Source organism: Dipodascopsis tothii (genome assembly GCF_038497935.1).
Source record: "Dipodascopsis tothii strain CBS 759.85 unplaced genomic scaffold V1510scaffold_34, whole genome shotgun sequence".
NCBI lineage: Eukaryota > Fungi > Ascomycota > Lipomycetes > Lipomycetales > Lipomycetaceae > Neoaidaea > Neoaidaea tothii.
This window is the reverse complement of record NW_027118018.1, coordinates 68,188-86,337: the sequence shown is the minus strand read 5'-3', so window position 1 is coordinate 86,337 and position 18,150 is coordinate 68,188. Positions and strand designations below refer to the sequence as shown.

The following is an 18,150-nucleotide window of genomic DNA, read 5'->3' as shown; positions in this document are numbered from 1 at the left end:
GCCGCGGCTGTCGTCGCGGCCGCCTTCGCGGGCGCCGTCGAGGGCCTCTCGACCGGCTACGCCGGCAGACGACCGCGTGCGCGCGGCCAGGGCGCAGACGCCTGGACCAAAGCCAAGTACGCCGCTGGCCCGGCCGCGGCTTTCGGTGCCGTCGACGGCGCCGGCGGCGCGAGTGGCGCCTTTTGGCACGCGCGTCGTGTCTGCGGGGACGCCGACGCGTGCGGAGACGCACAGCCGCGTGGACAATCGGGTGGGATCGCGTTTGCGGCTCGGCGCGAAGCCCGGAGGGCAGGATCAGGCGGCCGTGGCACCGCCGGAGGAGCGGCCCCAGACCCCTGCGGAGGCAGACCCGCCGGCGCCGGCGCCCGGACCTGCCGCCAGGGCTACAGCCGACGGAGGCGCCACCGGAGGCCCGCGCGTGTCTGTGCTGGCAAGGACGCCGAGCAACGTGTCCACGCCGGTGAGGGCCGGAGCGGCTTCTGTCAGCATGCGTACGCCGGCACGAGCATCCGTCGCGGTCTCTACGCCGACGAGAGCGTCTCTCGGCGTGCCTGGGCTGGCGCAAACGCCCGCCAACGCCAGTTCTACGCCGGCCAGGCCGTCCGCGGGCGCTCGCACGCCGGCGCAGTCGTTCGGTGCCGGCTCTGCGCCGGTGCAGACGCCGTCCAGCGCGCGCTCGCCGGTCCAGGCGCCGCCCGGCGTCGCAACGCCGCTGCAGACGCCGTCCGGCGTCGCTGCGCCCCCCCTCACGCCCGCCCACAGCTCGCCGTCGGCCAGGCCAGTCGCGTCTACCCCGGCGCAGACGCCCACGGCCTCGCCCGGCCCCCGCCAGAGCCTCCCTCCCGGTCGGCCGGCCAAGACAACCCCCCGGCAGTCGCTTGCCCGGCCGACGCCCCTCCCCCGGTCTCAGTCGGTCCCCTCGGTCAAGGCCGCCGTCGCGCCGGCGGCCAGGCCGCTCGAGGCCGCGGCCAACGTGGCGCGGCCGCGCAGCACCGCCACCGGCATACCGCGGCCGTCCAAGCTGGCCACGCCCACCGACATGCGCACGGCCCGGCACCGGTTCCAGCAGCAGCGGCCGGTCGTCCACAAGCCCTCAGCGGTGTCGCTGATCCCGTCGCCCGGCGGGGCCACGCGGCAGTCGCCCTCCGCGCCCACCACGCCCGAGCGGCGGTACCTCGAGCAGTCGGCCAGTCTGCGGCAGGCGGTCGCCAAGGCCCGCGAGGACCACGCGCACGGCGAAAACGTCGACCCCAAGCTCGCGGACGCGGCGGACGCGTCGCCGTTCGACAACGTGCGCGACCCGTTCAACGTCCGGCCCAGCGACCTGCCCGACTTTGTCCTGCGCAAGATCGAGACCGGCCGCAAGACCGGCCGGCTGAACCTGTCGGCCACCGGACTCAAGGAGCTCCCGGACGAGGTCTACGACATGTACGTGAGCGAGACAGACCCCGATCTGTCGTTCGACACGCCGCCGCGGTGGGTCGAGAGCACGGACATGGAGCGGTTCCTGGCCGCGGACAACGAGATCGAGAAGATCGAGGACCGGTTTGCGCGCGAGTTCCCGAACCTGGTCACGCTCGACGTAAGTCGGTGGGCGGGCGGGCTAACGACAGCTCCACGGCAACGCGATCCGCAAGCTGCCGCAGTCGCTGTTCCGGCTGGTGCACCTCAAGCGGCTGAACCTGGCCGGCAACCGGCTGACGAACGCGGCCCTGGACGTGATCTTCCAGCTGCCGGCGCTGGTCGACCTGGACCTGCACGCCAACAAGTTCGACGGGGCGGTGCCGGACGCGCTGGGCAAGCTGACGGCGCTGCAGACGCTCAACCTCGACCAGAACGAGTTCACGGCGATCTCGGAGGCCGGCCTCGGCGCGCTGGGCGCCCTGCGCGAGCTGTCGGCCAAGCACAACCGGCTGGCGGCGTTCCCGTGGGCCGGCGTCGCGCAGAGCGTCGTCGAGATCAACATCGCGCACAACAAGATCGTGGGCAGCCTGGTCGGCGTCGCCAGGCCGGCCGTGTTTGCGTCCGTCCAGCGGCTGTACGCGAGCCACAACCACGCGAGCGTGTTTGCCGAGTTCTCGGTGTCGTTCCCGCGGCTCGAGGTCGTCGACGTCAGCTCGAACGCGCTGCTGTCGCTGGGCACGCTGCTGCTGGACGCGCGCGAGCTGACCACGCTGCAGGCGAGCCGCAACCGGCTGTCGAGCTACCCGCAGGGCCTGTTTGACGCGGCGGGCCTGCGCCACCTCGACATCTCGTTCAACACCTTCACCGAGCTGGACCCGCGGCTCGGCCTGCTCGACAGCCTGGCCGCGTTCGCGTGGGAGGGCAACAAGTTCCGCGAGCGCGCGCTGTCGAAGCTGCCGGTGCCGCAGGTGCTGGCGCAGCTGCGCGCGCGCATCGCGTTCCCGATCGTCGAGCCCGAGCCGGCCGAGCCCGCGGTGGCCGACGCCGGCGCGGCCAAGCGGCTCACGCGCTCGCTCACCAAGTCGGGCGTGCTCGACCTGTCCGGGCGGATGCTGGCCGAGATCCCGCCGGCGACGCTCGACCAGTACTCGCAGAGCTACTACGGCCGCGCCGGCACGCTGACCGAGCTGCTGCTGCTGCGCAACTGCTTCACGACGATCCCGCCGGCCATCCGCCGCCTCGCGTTCGTCGACCAGCTCGAGCGGCTTGACCTGTCGCACAACAGCCTCGCGGGCAGCGCGTTCGACGCGCCGCTCACGCTGGCCGCGCTGCTCGAGCTCAACCTGTCGTGCAACGCGCTGACGACGCTCGACGGCCTCATCGCCAACGTCCGGCTGCCGAGCCTGCTCCGGCTCGACGTCTCGTTCAACAAGCTCACGGCCGTGCCGGTCGAGCTCGTCGCCACGTTCGCCACGCTCGAGGAGCTCGTCGTGCACGAAAACAAGATCGGCGAGATCGACGCGCGCGCCTTTGTCGGGCTCGAGAAGATCGACCTGTCCAACAACGCGATCGCGCTGCTGCCGCCCGAGATCGGCAACATCAAGACCATCGTCGAGCTCAAGGTCCACGGCAACACGTTCAAGCACCCGCGCTGGCAGATCGTCCAGAAGGGCACCGAGGCGCTCATGGAGTGGCTCAAGCTGCGCATCCCCGACGAGACCGCCGAGGAGCGGCATTTTGGCTGAGATGACTGTACTCTATTTACTCTACCTAGCGCCGGTGATGATGATGCAATTATGAGTCGAGCTCGACCACGACCGGCGCGTACTCGCCGGTCTCGTCGTCCGAGTCGCCGGACAGGTCCGCGTCCGCGTCCGCGGACTCGGTCCGGACCGCGTCCGCCATCACGTGGTCCTCCACGGGCGCGAACCGGACCTTTTTCGCGCCGCCGTCCAGGGGCACTCCGGGAAATCCCGAGTCGTACTCGTCCGAGTCCGAGCTCGAGTCCTCGTGCGCCATGCCCGTGTACTCCTCGTCGTCGCTGCCGTAGTGGTGCATGCGCTCGTGGCCGTCCTCGTAGCCCGCGAACCGGGCCGTCTTCTTCGACGCCGAGACCTCGCCGGCCTGCCCGCCGACCTCGATGTCGACGTCGAACCGGTCCTGCAGCGTCTCGCCGACGGCAGCCAGCTTGGCGAGCAGCTCGGCGCGCGCGCCCCTGGACGACGCCGCGAACCGCTGCGCTGCCGCGTCCGCGGGGCCGACGTACCGGTTGTACGGGTTCGCCAGCGTCTTGCGCAGCTCGACCAGGCTGGTCTGGACAAACGTGGGCCCGAGCAGGTCGCTGAAGTACACGTCCGGCACGCACTCCAGCTGCACGAGCAGCGTGTCTGGGGTCAGCCTGGCCGCGAGACCACGTACCTAGAAACCGCTTGAAGAACGCGAGCTTGTCGACGACGGCCGACCGGCACGTGCACAGCAGCTCCAGCAGCCGCTTCCACTGCTCTGCGGCCGAGTAGTTGGCCAGCACGACCACCAGCACGAACGCCAGCTGGAACTCGCCCAGGACGGCGTAGAGGTCTGGGTCAGCCACGTCCGCCGGCGGCTTACCGTTGTCCCGCAGTCGGAACACGAGATCGCCGAGGAACCAGCTCCGGTCGAGAGCCATGGCCGTCACCTCTCGGCCGACCGCGCCCTCGCGCCACGTGCGCTGTTTCTTGGTGTCGAACGTCAGGAACTGGAGCGCTTCGCTGTCGTTCCTCCAGCGGTCGGCTGCGGCCGTGCCGTTGGGCACGTCGCCCTTTCGCAGACTCTCGTCCAACAACAGCGAGTCCATGCTCGACGGCGTGGTCGACGACACCGCCCGCGACTGCACCGCGAACGTCTTGGGCAGGAGCTTGAGCAGCAGCGCCGACGGCAGAAACGACGTCAGCTGGCTGAACTCGGGCGAGGCCTTTGGATACTTGAGCAAGGTCGGGTACAGCTGCTGGAGCTCCTCGTCTGTCGTCAGCACCGCCGGCCGGCCTGCTTACCTGCGTACAGCACCGGCGTCTTGACGAACTCCTCGGTGTCGTCCTTCCACTCGTACGTGACCACGTCGCCCTCGGCGGCCTCGAAGAAGGTGGCCATGCGCAGCGTGGTCTGACTCAGAATAGTCTCTGCGGTCGGTGCCGAGGCCGCATGCGCAGCGCTCAGCGCCAGCGAGTCTTCGTCGTCACCATCGTCGTCGGGCTGGCCGCTCTTGCGCTTGCGCGAGGCATTGTCGGTCAGATCATTGTTCGCAACTGCGACTGGCGGCGACCAGTGCAACACGTGTATGCCGTTCGGGATCAGCTTGATCCCGTTGAAGTTCGGCGTCGACGTGAAGAACTGCAGGTCGATGCCTAGCAGACATTGATCCGGGATGTTGTTGAGCACCACCGTCGTCCGGGGAGGCATGGCTGCTGGTCGGTGCCGGGGTGCGGTTGGGAGCCTGCGGGCGGCTGCGGACAGAGTAAGTCTTACGTAAGCGCACAGCAGCGTACCAGCCGCACCCCAGCGCAGCACCGCCCATCGCCGTGCCAGCCGAACCCCCAGCGGCACACCGCCTACATCAGATTCCAATGAAGACTGGACTTGATATTCAGATTTAGATGTATTATCTAAGTGAAACCGACGACAGTTCTTCTTCAATGTCGAATACTTTTATCTTATATTGACATTATACACACCCTACTTTTTTTACATACAATATATATGAAAATATAACATGAGGAAGAGGACGTGTTTAACGGTACGACTTCTGGTAGCGGGCACGGGCACCGGGACCACCGAACTTCTTGGGCTCGGACTGTCTGGAGTCGGCAATGAGGAGAGTACGGTCATATGATATCAGAGCCTTCTTGAGCTCGTTCTTCGACTGCTCGTCGACGTACTTCTGGTGGTACGCAACGATAGCACGAGCAATGGCCTGACGGATGGCGTAGACCTGCGAGACGTGGCCACCACCGGTGACTCTGACACGGATGTCGATGTTGGCGAACTTGTCAAGACCGACGATGAGGATGGGCTCGTAGACCTGAACGAATTAGACATGCTCGCTGACAGACAATGCGGCGCGGTGTCGGAGACGACTACATGAGCCTCTCCCGCGTCCGCGTCCATCCAGACATACCTTGAAGCGGAGAATCTCGGGCTCAACCAGGGTGATGGGGCTGCCGTTGACCTTCAGGAGACCCTTGCCAGCCTTGGCGTAGGCAACAGCGGTAGCGGTCTTCTTCTTGCCGAAGGTCTAAACAAACATGTTAGCTACCTTGATTCCAACCGGCCCCCCTGTCATCGATTTTGGGCAGCACAACGCTATGTCGACGCCGTCGATCTTGTCCAGGGCTCTCTCTCGCTGGTTCTTACCTGGACGCTCTGGATAACGGGCTTGGAGTCGCTCATCGTGAATATGTCGAGATGTGTTATGAAATGAAGTAGAGAAATGTGCAAAAGATGAACACTACCAACGATATAGGTCCCAGTGACAAATTTGCCTTGGTGTTTTCGTGTGTTCCCTCACTATGGATAATGTGTGGGAAATTTTGGCTGGGCGCGGCAGCAGAAAATAGCAGTCACGCCAACTTAAACAGTCACATAAAACCCTAGCATTTGCCGCCATACATTGGCTAATTGCACACACATAACCCTACACTCCGAGAAAATTGTGCTCGCACCACGGCTAGCACAACACAACACCAAAATTCAAGCATCGCTATTATCTGTTTGTCTTTTGTGTTATAATTTTTCATCATCTTGCCTTGTCTCGACGACTTTAATACACAGCAATGGGTATGTATATCCCTTGATCGGCCCTGGCCGTGAGCTCAAGCGAGCCCATCGACCGGCTGCCGACAGTCCTCAGAGCTCTTGCTAACGTTTTCTAGCTATTCACAAGAACTACCCCATCCTTTCCAACCACTTCAGAAAGCAGTGGGACAGACGGGTCCGCACTCACTTCGACCAGCCCGGTGGAAAGGCCAGACGTCGTCTTGCTCGCACCAAGAAGGCTGCTCTGATCGCCCCCCGCCCGATCGACCTGCTGAGACCTGTTGTCAGAGCCCCTACCATCAGATACAACAGAAAGGTTCGCGCCGGCCGTGGCTTCACCCTGGCCGAGCTTAAGGCTGCTGGCATTCCCCGCAAGTACGCTCAGACTGTCGGTATCCCCGTCGACCACCGTCGCACCAACCGCTCGGAGGAGGGCCTCAAGGCCAACGTTGCCCGTCTGGAGGAGTACAAGTCGAAGCTGATTGTCTTCCCCCGCAAGGCCGGCAAGCCCAAGAACGGTGACGCCGACGCTGCCGCCATCAAGGAGGCCGCCCAGACCAAGACTGCCGCTCTCTTCCCCGTCGTTCAGGCTACTCCTGAGACTGCTCCCCGCAAGATCACCGAGGAGCAGAAGGCTTTCAACGCCTACACCACTCTGCGTGCCGCTCGCTCGGAGGCCAGATACCTGGGCATCCGTGAGAAGCGGGCCAGAATCAAGGCTGAGGAGGCTGCTGAGAAGAAGAAATAAAAGTCTTAAAAAGCCCTTTTTACATGTCTGTTATATAGGTGTTTATACGAATAAAAGAGCACATTGGGAAATCAAAATCTCGACCTTATAAATCACTGTGCACGGCTGAGCCTGGCGACCGCCGGCCTGTAGGCCACAGATCGCGGGCTCATGATCGTTGGTAGAAATCCAAACTCCGATTTGCCTGTCTATCGTAACTACCTTGACTACGTGAGATATCATACACCACCCTGTGGCCCACCCGCACTCGTTCAGCTAGCCAGATCGGCCTGGAATAGTCCCCGTATAAGGATCGACGCTGCCGTGTAGACGCCTTTTTGGCGCACAAGGTCACTAAACACTTTGGGCACCTTCCGGTAGCTGTCGCTCCCAGAGATCTCGTCGTCTGTATAGTTAGCGGTCAGCCGCACAAAGCCACTCACAATACGCCGGCAGGCTCACAAACGCGTTTACGGCGCTGTTGCCGTCACCAGAGAACTCGTCCAGCGCGACCGTCCATGAAATCACCAGCTTGAGCCCGAGCGACGGCGACACAAACGTCAGCTTTGGCTCGCCCATGCACAGCTTCGTGTCGCGCTGTAGCTGCAGGTCACGTTTCAGCCGTTTGGACGGCCGCCCCTTATCCGTCACTTCGGCCGAAAGGCGATTTTGTGATCGCGCCGAAAGCGGCGGTGGCTTCAACGCGCATATTCCGTTAAATGTCTCAGAAAGGCGGCCGAACGTCCGTGCGCGAATTATGGATAGCCGCCCAAGCTCGCTGACCCCGTAAAGCAGCGCAGAGATGTTGTAGCCCACCTTGTTGGACAGTTCGATCAGTGGCGCCCGCGCCCACAGCGGACTGATGCTGTCCGCGCGGACAGACAGGCCCATCACTTCGAGATCGGACTCGTTTACAACCAGGACCGCGTGGATTTCGATCTCGGACGGTAGATGCTTGCACATGATTGTGTGCCGTCGCTTCCGAACCATGCGCCGGCCGTTCGTGCCGTCCGTGCTGGAAAGAGGCACCATCTCAGTGTCGCCAGACACAGAGTCTATGCTCAGATCGGTGAACATGGCGATCTTGTCCTTATCAAACACGCTGTCCGGCAGGTATGGCAGCTGGCTGTCCTCCTTGACCTGGTCGAGTGCCCTGCGCTCGGTGTCTAGCTCGCCGTCGACGACGGCGTCGTTCGATCGTAGAAGCTGCGCGCTGCAAGTCAGTGACAGTGCGCGCAAGCACGTACATTATGTCAGCCACGTTGTCGGGCTTTTCAGCTTTCTGCATCTGCTCGAGCTGAGCCGCGCGGTCCTTCATCTCTCTGATGCGCTCGCGCATCTCGCGGACGCGCCACATCAGCGCCGCCTTAAGCTCCTCGGTGGCCGCAATCGACTCGTCGCCGGCGGCGGCGCTGCTGGCCGCGTGGTCTGTCGTCGACAGCACCGTGGTTGGCCGCGCCAGCATCCCCTCCAGGTCCGAGTCCGAGTCCGAGCTGTCCGAGGCCGTCGGCAGCGAAAACCGTGGCATGACGCCAGGCGCGCGGACCGGCGGAAGCTCTGTTTTGACCATCGGCAGCGGCTTTGGCGCCCCGGTCGGTGCCCTGGTGACCGTCTGGGCCGCCGCAGGCGCCGGGATCGGCACGGGCGTGTTTCCCGACATTGTAGAAATGCCTAGGCCCGTCACTGCACGTGCGGCCGCCGGCGGAGGCACCGGCACGGCCCGCGACTGGCCGGGCAGTGGCCGGCCTGCCAGAGCCTCGCCCGACGTCTGCGCCGGGCTTCCTAGGTGTCCCCCGCCGATGTCCGGCAGCGCTCCGGTCTTTGGAGTCCCATTCCGGTCGTTCTCGTTTGTCTTGGTCGGCGTCGACGGGCTCCGGCTTGATGGCGAAAGCGAAAATGGGCTCCGGATGTTTGAAAACAGCTTGAAGGCCATTTCCTCGAGCTCGGCCCCCGTACCGGGTACCGGACGGCAAAGCCTGGTCCTGCAGGTCCTGCAGACCGCTTTGCTGGCGTCTGCGTCGGTCTGATGACGTCTCGGGGTCACACCCTGGACTTGTTGTGTAACGCGTAGAGTTCGTGACGTCTATTTACGAAAATTCGCGTTGTCACCAATAGTCAACAGTGGGACATCGCCACATGGTCGCGTGTGCGCCTCGGTCCCAGCCCGCACCGCCACAGGTGGGCCACAGGTGGGCCACAGCCGCCCAAAACACAACCGAACAGCACTTCGCTTCTCGACACACACGTCCTGACGACTGCGCGTCGGCGTCTACGCGTCCGGACCGCCACCAAGTCTCGGCCTACCGGCCTCTCAGGCCCTACAAGCAAAGCTATGATGTAGAATGATGTATTTATGTAAGCCGCCATTTTTCCCGATATATACGCTAGATGATGTCAAATCAAAATATTAAACCTCTATTGAAAAGCGAAGCATGAAACAAGGATGTAGATGATGCGATCCGAGTACAGGATATATAAAACAAGCGCCGGAGGCAGACGGACAAGTCAGGCGAGAGGGCAGGCAGGCCGACAGGACTGGCGGATGTGAGGATGAGATGCGATGAAATCAAGCAAATGGGCTCGAGGCCAGGGTAGAGCAAAATAGCGAGTGGTCTGTCGGGTAAGAATATACAACACGGGCCCGGGCAATAGTGTGAGTCAAAGAACCACGCGAGACCTGCGCTCTGGAGCCTTGACTTGGTCGTTGCCAGCTGTGAGCCGATCAAAACAGCGGCGTTCGCGGGTCGTAGGTGTTGCGCATCCAGTCAACGACGAAGAGTGAGGCGCGGCGGAAGCGACGGTCACGGTACTTCTCGTAGATGGCGGCATGGTGGTTCTGCGGGTCGCGGCAGCACTCGAGGAAGAGGTTGATGGCGGGCATGAGCTGCTGGAGGACATAGCCCGAGTAGTAGACGTGGGCGACGGTCCAGTCGCCCTTGTCGAGCATCTTGCGCGAGAGGCAGTGCGCGGCGGCGGCGGTCCAGGACGGCGGGGCGCCGACGAAGCGCTCGTCCATGATCGAGATCTCGAGGATGTACTTGGCGAGCGTGCGAGTCTCGAGGTCGTAGTCGTCGGCCTTGGACGTGCGGCGCAGGAACGACATCGGGCCGGGCCAGCCCAGGTTGTACTCAAGCAGGCCGATCATGAAGCGCTCGGCCTTGAAGACCTCCTCGGTCGTGTACGAGTTGTCGACCATGTAGACGATCTCCTGGACCGACGGCGAGCTGATCTCCTCGTACTTGGCCGCGACAAAGAGCGCGGTCGCGCCGACCAGCTGCAGCTTGGCCAGCGACACCACCTTGAGCGACAGGAACCGGTCGATGTAGTTGATGGTCAGGAAGAGCGTCTCGGGCAGCAGGCCGAACCGGCTGTGGACCTGCACGAGCCAGTCGACGAGGATGGCCCGCATCGACCAGTGGACCTCTGTCTGGATGTCCATGTAGCCGGCGTTCGGCCGCAGCACGAGCTCGAGCTCGCGCATGTACGCAAAGATCTCGTCGCCGTACTCGGCCACCATCGTGATGTCGAGCCGGTCGTCCTCGTCCTCGTCCTCGACCTCCTCCTGCCGGAACGCCCGCTCGCGCGCAAACTGGGCCACCGCGGCCTCAAAGTCGAGCCGGATCTCGCCCGACATCGGCGGAAACACGGCGTTGGGGTTCGTGATCGATCGCGGCTGGGTCGCCTCGGTCAGGTCGACCTCTGCCCGACTGATGCTGTTGTCCTCCAGCAGCATCTCGTCGTCCTCGTCCGCCTCATCGCCCGTGGGCTCCTCGAGGGCGTCGTCGACGTCGCGGCCGTGGCCGCCCATCGACAGCGCAACCTCGTGCACGGGCTCGAGCGCAGACTCAGCTGGCCGCGCCTGGGCCGACGCGGCCTGTGTGGGGTGGGCAACGTCGACCAGCGGCTGCCGCTCGGCCGCCGGCGCGCGCGCGCCGGGCTTGCGGCTCTCGGTCGCCTGCCGGTGCTGGACGTTGGACACGTCGCCCAGCGCGGCGCGACCGGGCCGGCCGGACGTCACAGCCGCGGCCGCGGCCGCGATCGCGGTGTTGGCGCCAACCTGGCCGAGCACGCTCTTGGCAGATCGGATCGCCGCAGCGCCGGCATGCCGGCCGGCAATTGCGTTCTCGTCCTGCCGCACGCGGCCGTGCGGGCGGGATCGGGGCTGCCGGTCAGCGGCCGCTGCACACGAGACGTACCTGGTCCATGGTTCTGTGGAGTGCGGCAGATGCCGTCAGGGCGTACCAGGTGGTACGGATGCGGGCTCGTGCTTGTGCAACAGCCTGTCACCGGTGTGACGTACGGGTCGATGCTGCAGTAAACACGCGCGGCTGCGGCGGACGGCACGCGTCAGCGCAGAGCTGGGCTGGGCAGACGACCGGGCGACAAGTCGACCAGGATCAGGGAGCTCTGCGACGACACGGACGCAGCAGCGGGGCGAGGGGGACGGGCAAGCAGGCAGGCGAGATAGTTGTCGGGAAGCACTGACGCCGGCTGGAGACCGAAGGGATTGAATATATACCTGGTAGTCAGTGTAAATAAACACGGTGCTGGTGTTTGTGTTTACGGTTGCTATCCCTTTAGGATGATTTATTTACGTACCTAACGTGTTTTTGGTGGATGTTTTCCCGTTCGGCGCTCGCTCTGCGTCTCTAATCCGCTTTTTCACAGCCGGACGGCTCGTCGCGCGATGGTGTGGTAGTTTTGTTTTGTTTGGGTGTGCCTGTTTTGGGCTTAGGTGACTGTGATTGTAGCGCTTGAGGTCGCCACGGCAACAGTGCGGCTGGTGCGGCTCGTCACGTGATGCACGTCACGTGTGAGCCGCATGCGGCGCGCAGCCGCGCTGCTGCAGCTAGCGCCAGCACACTGGCCCGGGCGCTTGTGCCTGCGCGCGTGACTGACTCGGCGGCTGCGCCGCCTGCGCCGCAACGCAGCGTGGTGCACGGCGGTGCAGGTTCCCTGAGACGCCGGCGGTGTTGGCACGGAGCCGCCCGGTGGCCTGTGCTGGCGCGTGACGGCTCGGCGCAACCCCGCGGCTGGGTCCCTGCCGGTCCCCGCGACCCCGCGACACGTAGACGCGACTGCGGGCGCGCCGGTTGCGGCGCGGGGTCTGGCTGCACCCCGCGCGATCTGGTGACGGGGCTGCAGCGGACGGGCGGCGGGCGGCGACGCCGTCGGTGGAGCCGACCCGCCAAAGCGCGGGGGATGGGACCCGCGCGGGGGTGGATGGGACCCGTCATGTGCGCGGCGACGCCGACAGCCGCGGCCGGCAAGCCACGGACGCCACAGACGTGCGGCGCACGCCACGCGCGTCGGCCGTAGCCGTCAAGCAACGGCGGATCATACCCGTGGCCGTGGGGATCGGCGCGCGTGGGTGCCACGCGAGCCGCAGACAGCCGAGGCCGCCTCCATTGCGTCCAGACCGCGCCCGTGGCCATTCCATGGGCCGCGGGCCCTCCGTACGCTGGCCGGAGGCCGGAGGCCGCAGGGGAGCGGGTCCGCCGTGCCGTGCGCGCGGCCAGACTTGGCGGCCCCGGCTGCGCGGACGTGGCGGATGTACCGAAATGCTAAAAACAGTGACTCACGGCGCGAACAAAGGAATGCCCGATCAGGCCACACGCTGCGGGTAACTAGTGGAGTTACCCGGCCATTACCCATGCCCCACAGCCGCGGCCGTCGCTGCGTTCGCGCACGCTACCGCGGTCAGTTACTCTTTCGGGGCCGTCACCGCCGGGGGCTTCGAACCGCCACCCACATGCAGCCTAGCGTGCCCATCGGCCGGCCAAGCCGTCTCCTGTAGGCATGTCCACCACGCGATCCACTCGCACCCACCCCGGCGTTTTCTGCCATCTTCCGCCGAAGGTTATATTTGGACCTCCGCCGAAAGAGGGGCTCCCAAGCCGCAGTAGTAGATTTTGGACGGGTCAGCGACCATGAGTCTAGGGCCTTCGGTAACTCCCTTCGGCACATCCGCCGAGTCCGGCAGCCCCGCCGTTGGGCCGCGGTAGCTGGCCCATAACCGCCGGCGCGTCATTCCGCCGCTGGCCGGGTGCGGCAGACACACGCCGAGGATCCGGGCACGGAGCACGATCCGCCGCAGCCGGAAGGCCTCGCTGCGGTCGGCCTGCGGCCGGGCCGCCAGCGATCCGCGGTGACAGCGCCGCCACGAAAGCCGCGATGCACATACAATGCCTCCGCGCTAGCCGTTCATGCAGGCTGGCGTGAATCACCGCGGGAAATGTGGGCGGTTGGCGGTTAGGCCGGCTCGGCCTAGGCGCCTGCGGAGTTAGGGCGGTCATCGGCGAAAATCGCGTCGGTGGAATGACTAAGAGCGGCGCCGCCGGTATAACGTAATGAAAAAATTTTGAGTTGGCGGTGGGAATAGGCAACCGGCTGCGACGGGCAGTGCCTCCGGCGTCTTTGTCTTCGTAAGCCAACAGCCAGATCGGCCTGCGGTACTTATATACTGCGTGCCCCCCTCTTTGGTCACTATGTTTCACGCTCTTGCGATCTGGCTCTCTCTCCCCTGAGCCTTTCTCTACTGTATAATGTCGGCCATTGATTCGTACCGGCTAGCATCGTCCGCGCGCCTCAAGCTGTCGCGGGCGGTCAGCAAACATGATTACGACCTTCGCCGGGTGCTCTCGCACTCGGCTGTGCTCGACAGTGTAATGGAGCACCTGGCCCGGCCGCAGTACGCGGCCACGGCGCCCGCGTCCAAGGAAGACAAGACGGAGCCGGACGCGCCGAGAGTGGCCTGTGCCGTGACCGAGGTCGGCGAGGACGACGACGACGACCTTGATGACCTGTACTACACGGATCTGCCGGCGTACGGCAGCATGGTGGTCTCGCACGAGCTGGTGTACGACGACGACGCCGACGGGTCGGCATCCGACTCGGACGCCTACTCGGAGTCGGACTCAGATTCAGACTCGGACGCCGATGATGGCGATCTGCCCATCAACCAGCTGCGCTCGCTCGAGCCTGGCCAGCCCGGCTTTGCCGGTGCCGAGGTTGACGAGTCCTTCCCGGTGCTGACGCGCGTCCCCACCCGCAGACCCATGCACGCGCTGCCAATCTACGAGGACGACGAGGAGGACGTACCCCGACTGGTGCACACCATCTCGTCATCCGACGACAGCGATTCAGAGACCGACGGCGTGCTGGCCGCGTCGTTCGGTAGCTTGATGGCCTCTCGGACTTTGCCGCGTCGGCGATGAGCGCACGGCCGCTATTTCCGCATACGTCGCTGCGCCGCACCGCCTCTTGCATCATCGGCGTTGATCGCCGCTGCATCTACCGCATCACCGCCAACCGGCGGTTCCGGATACCACGTCATCAGGGCCGGGCGCCCTGCCATCTACGCTGCCATCTACGCTGCCATCTAATCTCCGCGCACAGGTTGCGCGTGCCATGTCTTGTACAAGTAGCATAATTAATTATCTATCACTTCAAACACTCCATGTACGATGTCGTCTAGTTGCGGCGCGAGTATCTCGTCTTGCCAAGGTCAAAGGGCAGGTACCGGTACTTGATCATGTGCTGGATCTGCCGCCGCATGGTGATGGCAAACAGCACGCAGAAGTATATCAACAGGATCGGCCAGAACACTGTACGTCAGCTTTTGTTCGATCGAGGTGGCGGCTGCCGCGCGGTCTGACAACGTGGCCCCGCCGGCCAGCTAGTCCCGTCCGCGCGGCCCCGCCTGCCAGACAGCTGCAGGTCGTCCCCGCCGACCTGCGCCGGAGCTGCCCGACAGCCCCGCGATCGCCACAGCGCCGCGTCACGCCACACATACCCGGAACGTCAAAGATGGAGAAGAAGGTGCACAGGAAGGCGATGGTGGTCGCCCTGGCCGACGAATACCAGAACTTAAACTCCGGCAGCCGGCGGATGAACGGACGGAACTCCTCGTCCGCCTTGGTGGGCAGGTCACCACCGGTGCCCTCCTCGGTCTCCTTCTCGCGCAGCTCCTGCTCCAGCGATGGATCGAACTTGGGCTGCAGGAACGCGAGGAACAGGTTGAGCAGATAGATCGCGAGCGAGTAGCACACGATGTACCAGCCCTGCGACAGCACGATCCGCAGCATAAACAGAAACAGGAGCGTGCCGAGACCGACCCATCGGTAAAAGACAAACGGCGTCGACTGATCCAGGTAGAATTGGAACCGCTGCGGTCAGCCGGGCGCGCGTGCCGCACGTACCTGAGCCAGCTGGGTCGTCTGCGCGGCAAACTGGTTGAACGGCGTCGAATCCGGCCGGGCGTCTTCCATCGTGCCTGTGGGGTGCAGCTGTCTGCGGTCGGACGGGTCCTACTGTCCTGCCAATTAGCCCTGCTGTCACGGACGCCGTCGCCGCCGACGCCGGCGCCGCGTACGTCCGCGGACACGCCCGACCCGCGCGACCCGCGCCCGCGCCGGCCGGGTCGCATGCGCATTGTGGCCGCTGTGCTGGCGCCTGTCACCTACCAGAAAAGTGTCTAGTCTGAGCGCGCCGTGCTCTGTCGAATGGATGCGTCCTGGACCTGTGCGGATGCCAATGGATGCGAGTGAGTGCGATGGTGCGGACTGGCGGCGTGAAAATCTCGAAGGTAGCTTGCGTGGTGTGCGATGGGGTCCACGGTAGGTGGACTGAAAAATACGGCCGGCGCTGGCACCCAGCCACGCTAGATGGTACCCGCGCTGAGTGGGTACGTGTCTTTTGCCGCCGTCCCACCCGACCCGTGCCGCACGCTGCGCGGCGCGGGTGGGCCGGGCCGATGCCGGGTAACATAGGGTAACTCACGCCGTGCGGCTCACGGCGCCGCAGATCTCACGCGAGGCCGCTCCCCTGCAGTCAGCTGCAGCCGGTCTGCATCCCGCGCGGGGCCAATCACCACAGCGCGCACTCAGGGGGCGGCTGTGTCTCACCGCCGCATTCGCGGCCGCACCCCCCGCGCACCCGTGGCCACGATCTGGTGCCTGCGTGGCCGCCCCAGCACGACCGGACCGCCAGCACCGCTGCGCTGATCGCGCTCTGTCATGGCCGTCCGTCGGCCGCGCCGTGCCTGGCGCCGTCATGCACGGGGTGCGGCGTGCATACACGTCGCATACTCGTGCAGCCCGCTAAACTCGTCGCGGGCGGGCAGTGTACAAAATTAGATTTCAAGCATGCTGCAAATGCGCTGTATCCGTCGCGATGCGTGCTCTATATGCGCCTCGCATACTCCATATTGCCTATTCGGGCAGCATTCCGACTCCTGGACTGTCTTGCCCAGGCGCCTACCCTTCTTTCCGGTGTCCGGGCGGGCGCCAGCCGGCTTCCGGACATGCTCCATGCCCAGATGGCTCACGTATGTTTACATGCATGTAGGCCGCTAAACCGTACCCAGTGTAGAGGCTGCCCAAGAGAGTGCAGCCCGCGTAGAAACGGCTGCGTGGGCCACGAATCAGTCTGATTCAGGGAGCGCGTTGTTTTTGTTGTGGTTTCAGGGCTTAGCGTCGATGCCGCGAAATTATGGCCGCCGGCGGCCACGATGTGCAAGGCGGACGGCGGCAAATTAGGGACACATCTCCCTGGCCAGACAGCAGAACCGCCCTCCTGAGCTCGACACCGCGGCAGCAGCACACGGCCGTCTCAGACTGTAGGGCACGGTCGCAGAGCGGCACAGAACGCGCCCCAGACACGCAGACCGACGCGGCGGAGAGACCAGGCGCGCCAGACGCGCGCAGGATCGACAGCCGTCCTCGGTCAGAGACAGTAGCTGCACGGTTCGAACCGGCAGCCGGCCACGACTCACCCAGCAAGGCCGGGGAAAGACAGACCACGACGGAGTACAGAGCGACGCGGCATGAGCGGTAGCCCGAGCCCGACGCGGGCGCCGGGTGCGTCGCCCGCCGGCAAGTACGCCGTGACTACGCCGCCGCCGCTCGTGTTTGACCTTCATCGGCGGCTATCGCGGCCGCTGTCGGCGTACTCGATGGACTCACGCGCGTCGCACAATTCGCACTCGTCGCCGGTGCACGCGGTGGCCGGCCAGTCGTCGCCGCCGCTGATGACGCCGACGAAGCGGCCGCCACGGCCGCAGTCGTCGAACCTGGCGGGCGCGGACCACCGGCTGTCGGACAGCAGCCTGATTGCGATGCGGCCGCGCATGGTGGCCGGTCGCGGGTACTCGTTTATGTCGCTTGACTCGACGACGAGCAGCAACGGCGGCGCCGACAGTAGCAGCAGCGGCGCGGTTGCGGTCGCGGACGAGCCGGTCAGAGTTGTCGGTGAGGACGACGGCGTGGGCGTGGACGAGTCCGGCGAGGTCGTCGTGCTCGACCACGCGGACGACGCGTTCATGGTCGACGACCAGACGGACGTCCTGGGCTCCGACCCCCGCCATTCGATCGCCGACAGTATATACGTCAGCGCCAACGTCTCGCTGGCGACCTCGCCTCGGGCGAGCTTTGAGGCGACGCGCGGCCACGCGCACGCCCTCAGCGTGGACTCTGGCGTCAGCAGCACGGACATCATTCCGCGACAGAGCTTCATGGGCATGCCCGGGTTCTACTACAACAACTACTACCACAACTACAACTCGTCCGAGGAGGAGCTGGACGACTCGAGCGAGGGCAACGCCCATGACAGCAGCGCTCCGGCGAGTCCTCCAGAGAGCCCGATGCAAGACGGCCACGCGCGCGTCCGCGGCCGGATCGAGGATCCTGTGCTTGTCCGGGCCGAGAGCCACCGGGGGTTCATATACGAGGACTCGACTGTGCACGACGCGGACGACGACGATTCGGGTCCGGAAGAGGCGACCAGCGTGTACCGGACGGCCAACAGCTTTGGCGGATCGCGTCGGCCGTCTGCCGGGACCGAACACACAGCGCCGCCAGCCAGCAGCGGCACGGTCGTGGTGGACGGCGCCAGCGTGCACGGCGACAAGAGCCCGTCGCTGGCGACCGAGCCCGTCGAGGAGGAGCAGGAGTACGTCGTCGACGGCAGCCTGATGGTCATGGAGGAGCGGGCGGCTGCGCGCGCGTCCGAGGCCACTGCCGCCACCGAGATCGACGTTGAAGAGCTGCCTACGGACCACCACAGTGGTCGCGCTGTGTTCGACGACAGCTATGATTTCGACTACCGTGAGCAGCAGCGACCGCTATCGATGGGCTCGGCCACCAGCGTGATCACAACCGACTCTATTGGCGGACAGTTTGTGTCGCAGCAGGCGCCGCGCGTGCGTCCACGCGCAGCGGTCGCCAGCGACG

At 64.9% G+C, this 18,150-nt stretch overlaps 8 protein-coding genes across 8 annotated transcripts; 3 read left to right on the top strand and 5 right to left on the bottom strand.

Moving 5' to 3' along the window:
• Positions 1-985: 985 nt before the first annotated feature.
• On the top strand, positions 986-3,273 carry V1510DRAFT_422126 (uncharacterized protein). The gene is made up of 2 exons (XM_066934739.1): positions 986-1,582; positions 1,614-3,273. The coding sequence occupies exons 1-2, from the start codon at positions 1,040-1,042 to the stop codon at positions 3,147-3,149; spliced, it is 2,079 nt and encodes a 692-aa protein (XP_066787125.1). The 5' UTR covers positions 986-1,039; the 3' UTR covers positions 3,150-3,273.
• On the bottom strand, positions 3,139-4,949 carry V1510DRAFT_422121 (AAR2 protein-domain-containing protein). The gene is made up of 4 exons (XM_066934738.1): positions 4,434-4,949; positions 4,012-4,401; positions 3,823-3,981; positions 3,139-3,791 (listed from the first exon to the last, which is right to left on the bottom strand). The coding sequence occupies exons 1-4, from the start codon at positions 4,837-4,839 to the stop codon at positions 3,199-3,201; spliced, it is 1,548 nt and encodes a 515-aa protein (XP_066787124.1). The 5' UTR covers positions 4,840-4,949; the 3' UTR covers positions 3,139-3,198.
• A 67-nt stretch (positions 4,950-5,016) lies between these two features.
• Positions 5,017-5,957, bottom strand: V1510DRAFT_422117 (40S ribosomal protein uS9). The gene is made up of 3 exons (XM_066934737.1): positions 5,791-5,957; positions 5,555-5,671; positions 5,017-5,458 (listed from the first exon to the last, which is right to left on the bottom strand). Exons 1-3 carry the CDS (start codon positions 5,824-5,826, stop codon positions 5,168-5,170), a joined length of 444 nt encoding a protein of 147 aa, XP_066787123.1. The 5' UTR covers positions 5,827-5,957; the 3' UTR covers positions 5,017-5,167.
• A 149-nt stretch (positions 5,958-6,106) lies between these two features.
• V1510DRAFT_422115 (60S ribosomal protein eL13) lies at positions 6,107-7,032 on the top strand. The gene is made up of 2 exons (XM_066934736.1): positions 6,107-6,213; positions 6,309-7,032. The coding sequence occupies exons 1-2, from the start codon at positions 6,210-6,212 to the stop codon at positions 6,938-6,940; spliced, it is 636 nt and encodes a 211-aa protein (XP_066787122.1). The 5' UTR covers positions 6,107-6,209; the 3' UTR covers positions 6,941-7,032.
• Positions 6,953-8,657, bottom strand: V1510DRAFT_422111 (uncharacterized protein). Its single transcript, XM_066934735.1, has 3 exons — positions 8,167-8,657; positions 7,363-8,132; positions 6,953-7,325 (listed from the first exon to the last, which is right to left on the bottom strand). The coding sequence occupies exons 1-3, from the start codon at positions 8,577-8,579 to the stop codon at positions 7,192-7,194; spliced, it is 1,317 nt and encodes a 438-aa protein (XP_066787121.1). The 5' UTR covers positions 8,580-8,657; the 3' UTR covers positions 6,953-7,191.
• Positions 8,658-9,463: 806 nt separating this feature from the next.
• On the bottom strand, positions 9,464-11,361 carry V1510DRAFT_245884 (A/B/D/E cyclin). Its single transcript, XM_066930560.1, has 2 exons — positions 11,116-11,361; positions 9,464-11,081 (listed from the first exon to the last, which is right to left on the bottom strand). Exons 1-2 carry the CDS (start codon positions 11,122-11,124, stop codon positions 9,642-9,644), a joined length of 1,449 nt encoding a protein of 482 aa, XP_066787120.1. The 5' UTR covers positions 11,125-11,361; the 3' UTR covers positions 9,464-9,641.
• Positions 11,362-13,464: 2,103 nt separating this feature from the next.
• On the top strand, positions 13,465-14,136 carry V1510DRAFT_404752 (uncharacterized protein; the record flags this gene model as incomplete). The annotated part of the gene is made up of 1 exon (XM_066932282.1): positions 13,465-14,136. The coding sequence occupies one exon, from the start codon at positions 13,465-13,467 to the stop codon at positions 14,134-14,136; it is 672 nt and encodes a 223-aa protein (XP_066787119.1).
• Positions 14,137-14,332: 196 nt separating this feature from the next.
• V1510DRAFT_422103 (retrieval of early ER protein Rer1) lies at positions 14,333-15,568 on the bottom strand. Its single transcript, XM_066934734.1, has 4 exons — positions 15,385-15,568; positions 15,121-15,236; positions 14,715-15,087; positions 14,333-14,526 (listed from the first exon to the last, which is right to left on the bottom strand). Exons 2-4 carry the CDS (start codon positions 15,187-15,189, stop codon positions 14,393-14,395), a joined length of 576 nt encoding a protein of 191 aa, XP_066787118.1. The 5' UTR covers positions 15,190-15,236; positions 15,385-15,568; the 3' UTR covers positions 14,333-14,392.
• Positions 15,569-18,150: the final 2,582 nt, after the last annotated feature.

What these genes read in the sequence shown, in the direction of transcription:
- V1510DRAFT_422126 (XM_066934739.1), top strand. Translation starts at nt 1,040, where the DNA reads ATGCGCACGGCCCGGCACCGGTTCCAGCAGCAGCGGCCGGTCGTCCAC. An exon ending in CGAACCTGGTCACGCTCGAC is followed by an intron (nt 1,583 to 1,613) that starts GTAAGTCGGTGG and finishes GGCTAACGACAG; the next exon opens with CTCCACGGCAACGCGATCCG.
- V1510DRAFT_422121 (XM_066934738.1), bottom strand. Translation starts at nt 4,839, where the DNA reads ATGCCTCCCCGGACGACGGTGGTGCTCAACAACATCCCGGATCAATGT. An exon ending in GTTCCGACTGCGGGACAACG is followed by an intron (nt 3,982 to 4,011) that starts GTAAGCCGCCGG and finishes TGGCTGACCCAG; the next exon opens with ACCTCTACGCCGTCCTGGGC. An exon ending in GTTCTTCAAGCGGTTTCTAG is followed by an intron (nt 3,792 to 3,822) that starts GTACGTGGTCTC and finishes GGCTGACCCCAG; the next exon opens with ACACGCTGCTCGTGCAGCTG.
- V1510DRAFT_422117 (XM_066934737.1), bottom strand. Translation starts at nt 5,826, where the DNA reads ATGAGCGACTCCAAGCCCGTTATCCAGAGCGTCCAG. An exon ending in CCGTTATCCAGAGCGTCCAG is followed by an intron (nt 5,672 to 5,790) that starts GTAAGAACCAGC and finishes ATGTTTGTTTAG; the next exon opens with ACCTTCGGCAAGAAGAAGAC. An exon ending in CCGAGATTCTCCGCTTCAAG is followed by an intron (nt 5,459 to 5,554) that starts GTATGTCTGGAT and finishes TAATTCGTTCAG; the next exon opens with GTCTACGAGCCCATCCTCAT.
- V1510DRAFT_422111 (XM_066934735.1), bottom strand. Translation starts at nt 8,579, where the DNA reads ATGTCGGGAAACACGCCCGTGCCGATCCCGGCGCCTGCGGCGGCCCAG. An exon ending in GACAACGTGGCTGACATAAT is followed by an intron (nt 8,133 to 8,166) that starts GTACGTGCTTGC and finishes ACTGACTTGCAG; the next exon opens with CGCGCAGCTTCTACGATCGA. An exon ending in TGTGAGCCTGCCGGCGTATT is followed by an intron (nt 7,326 to 7,362) that starts GTGAGTGGCTTT and finishes CTAACTATACAG; the next exon opens with ACGACGAGATCTCTGGGAGC.
- V1510DRAFT_422103 (XM_066934734.1), bottom strand. Translation starts at nt 15,189, where the DNA reads ATGGAAGACGCCCGGCCGGATTCGACGCCGTTCAACCAGTTTGCCGCG. An exon ending in AGACGACCCAGCTGGCTCAG is followed by an intron (nt 15,088 to 15,120) that starts GTACGTGCGGCA and finishes GGCTGACCGCAG; the next exon opens with CGGTTCCAATTCTACCTGGA. An exon ending in CTCCATCTTTGACGTTCCGG is followed by an intron (nt 14,527 to 14,714) that starts GTATGTGTGGCG and finishes GCTGACGTACAG; the next exon opens with TGTTCTGGCCGATCCTGTTG.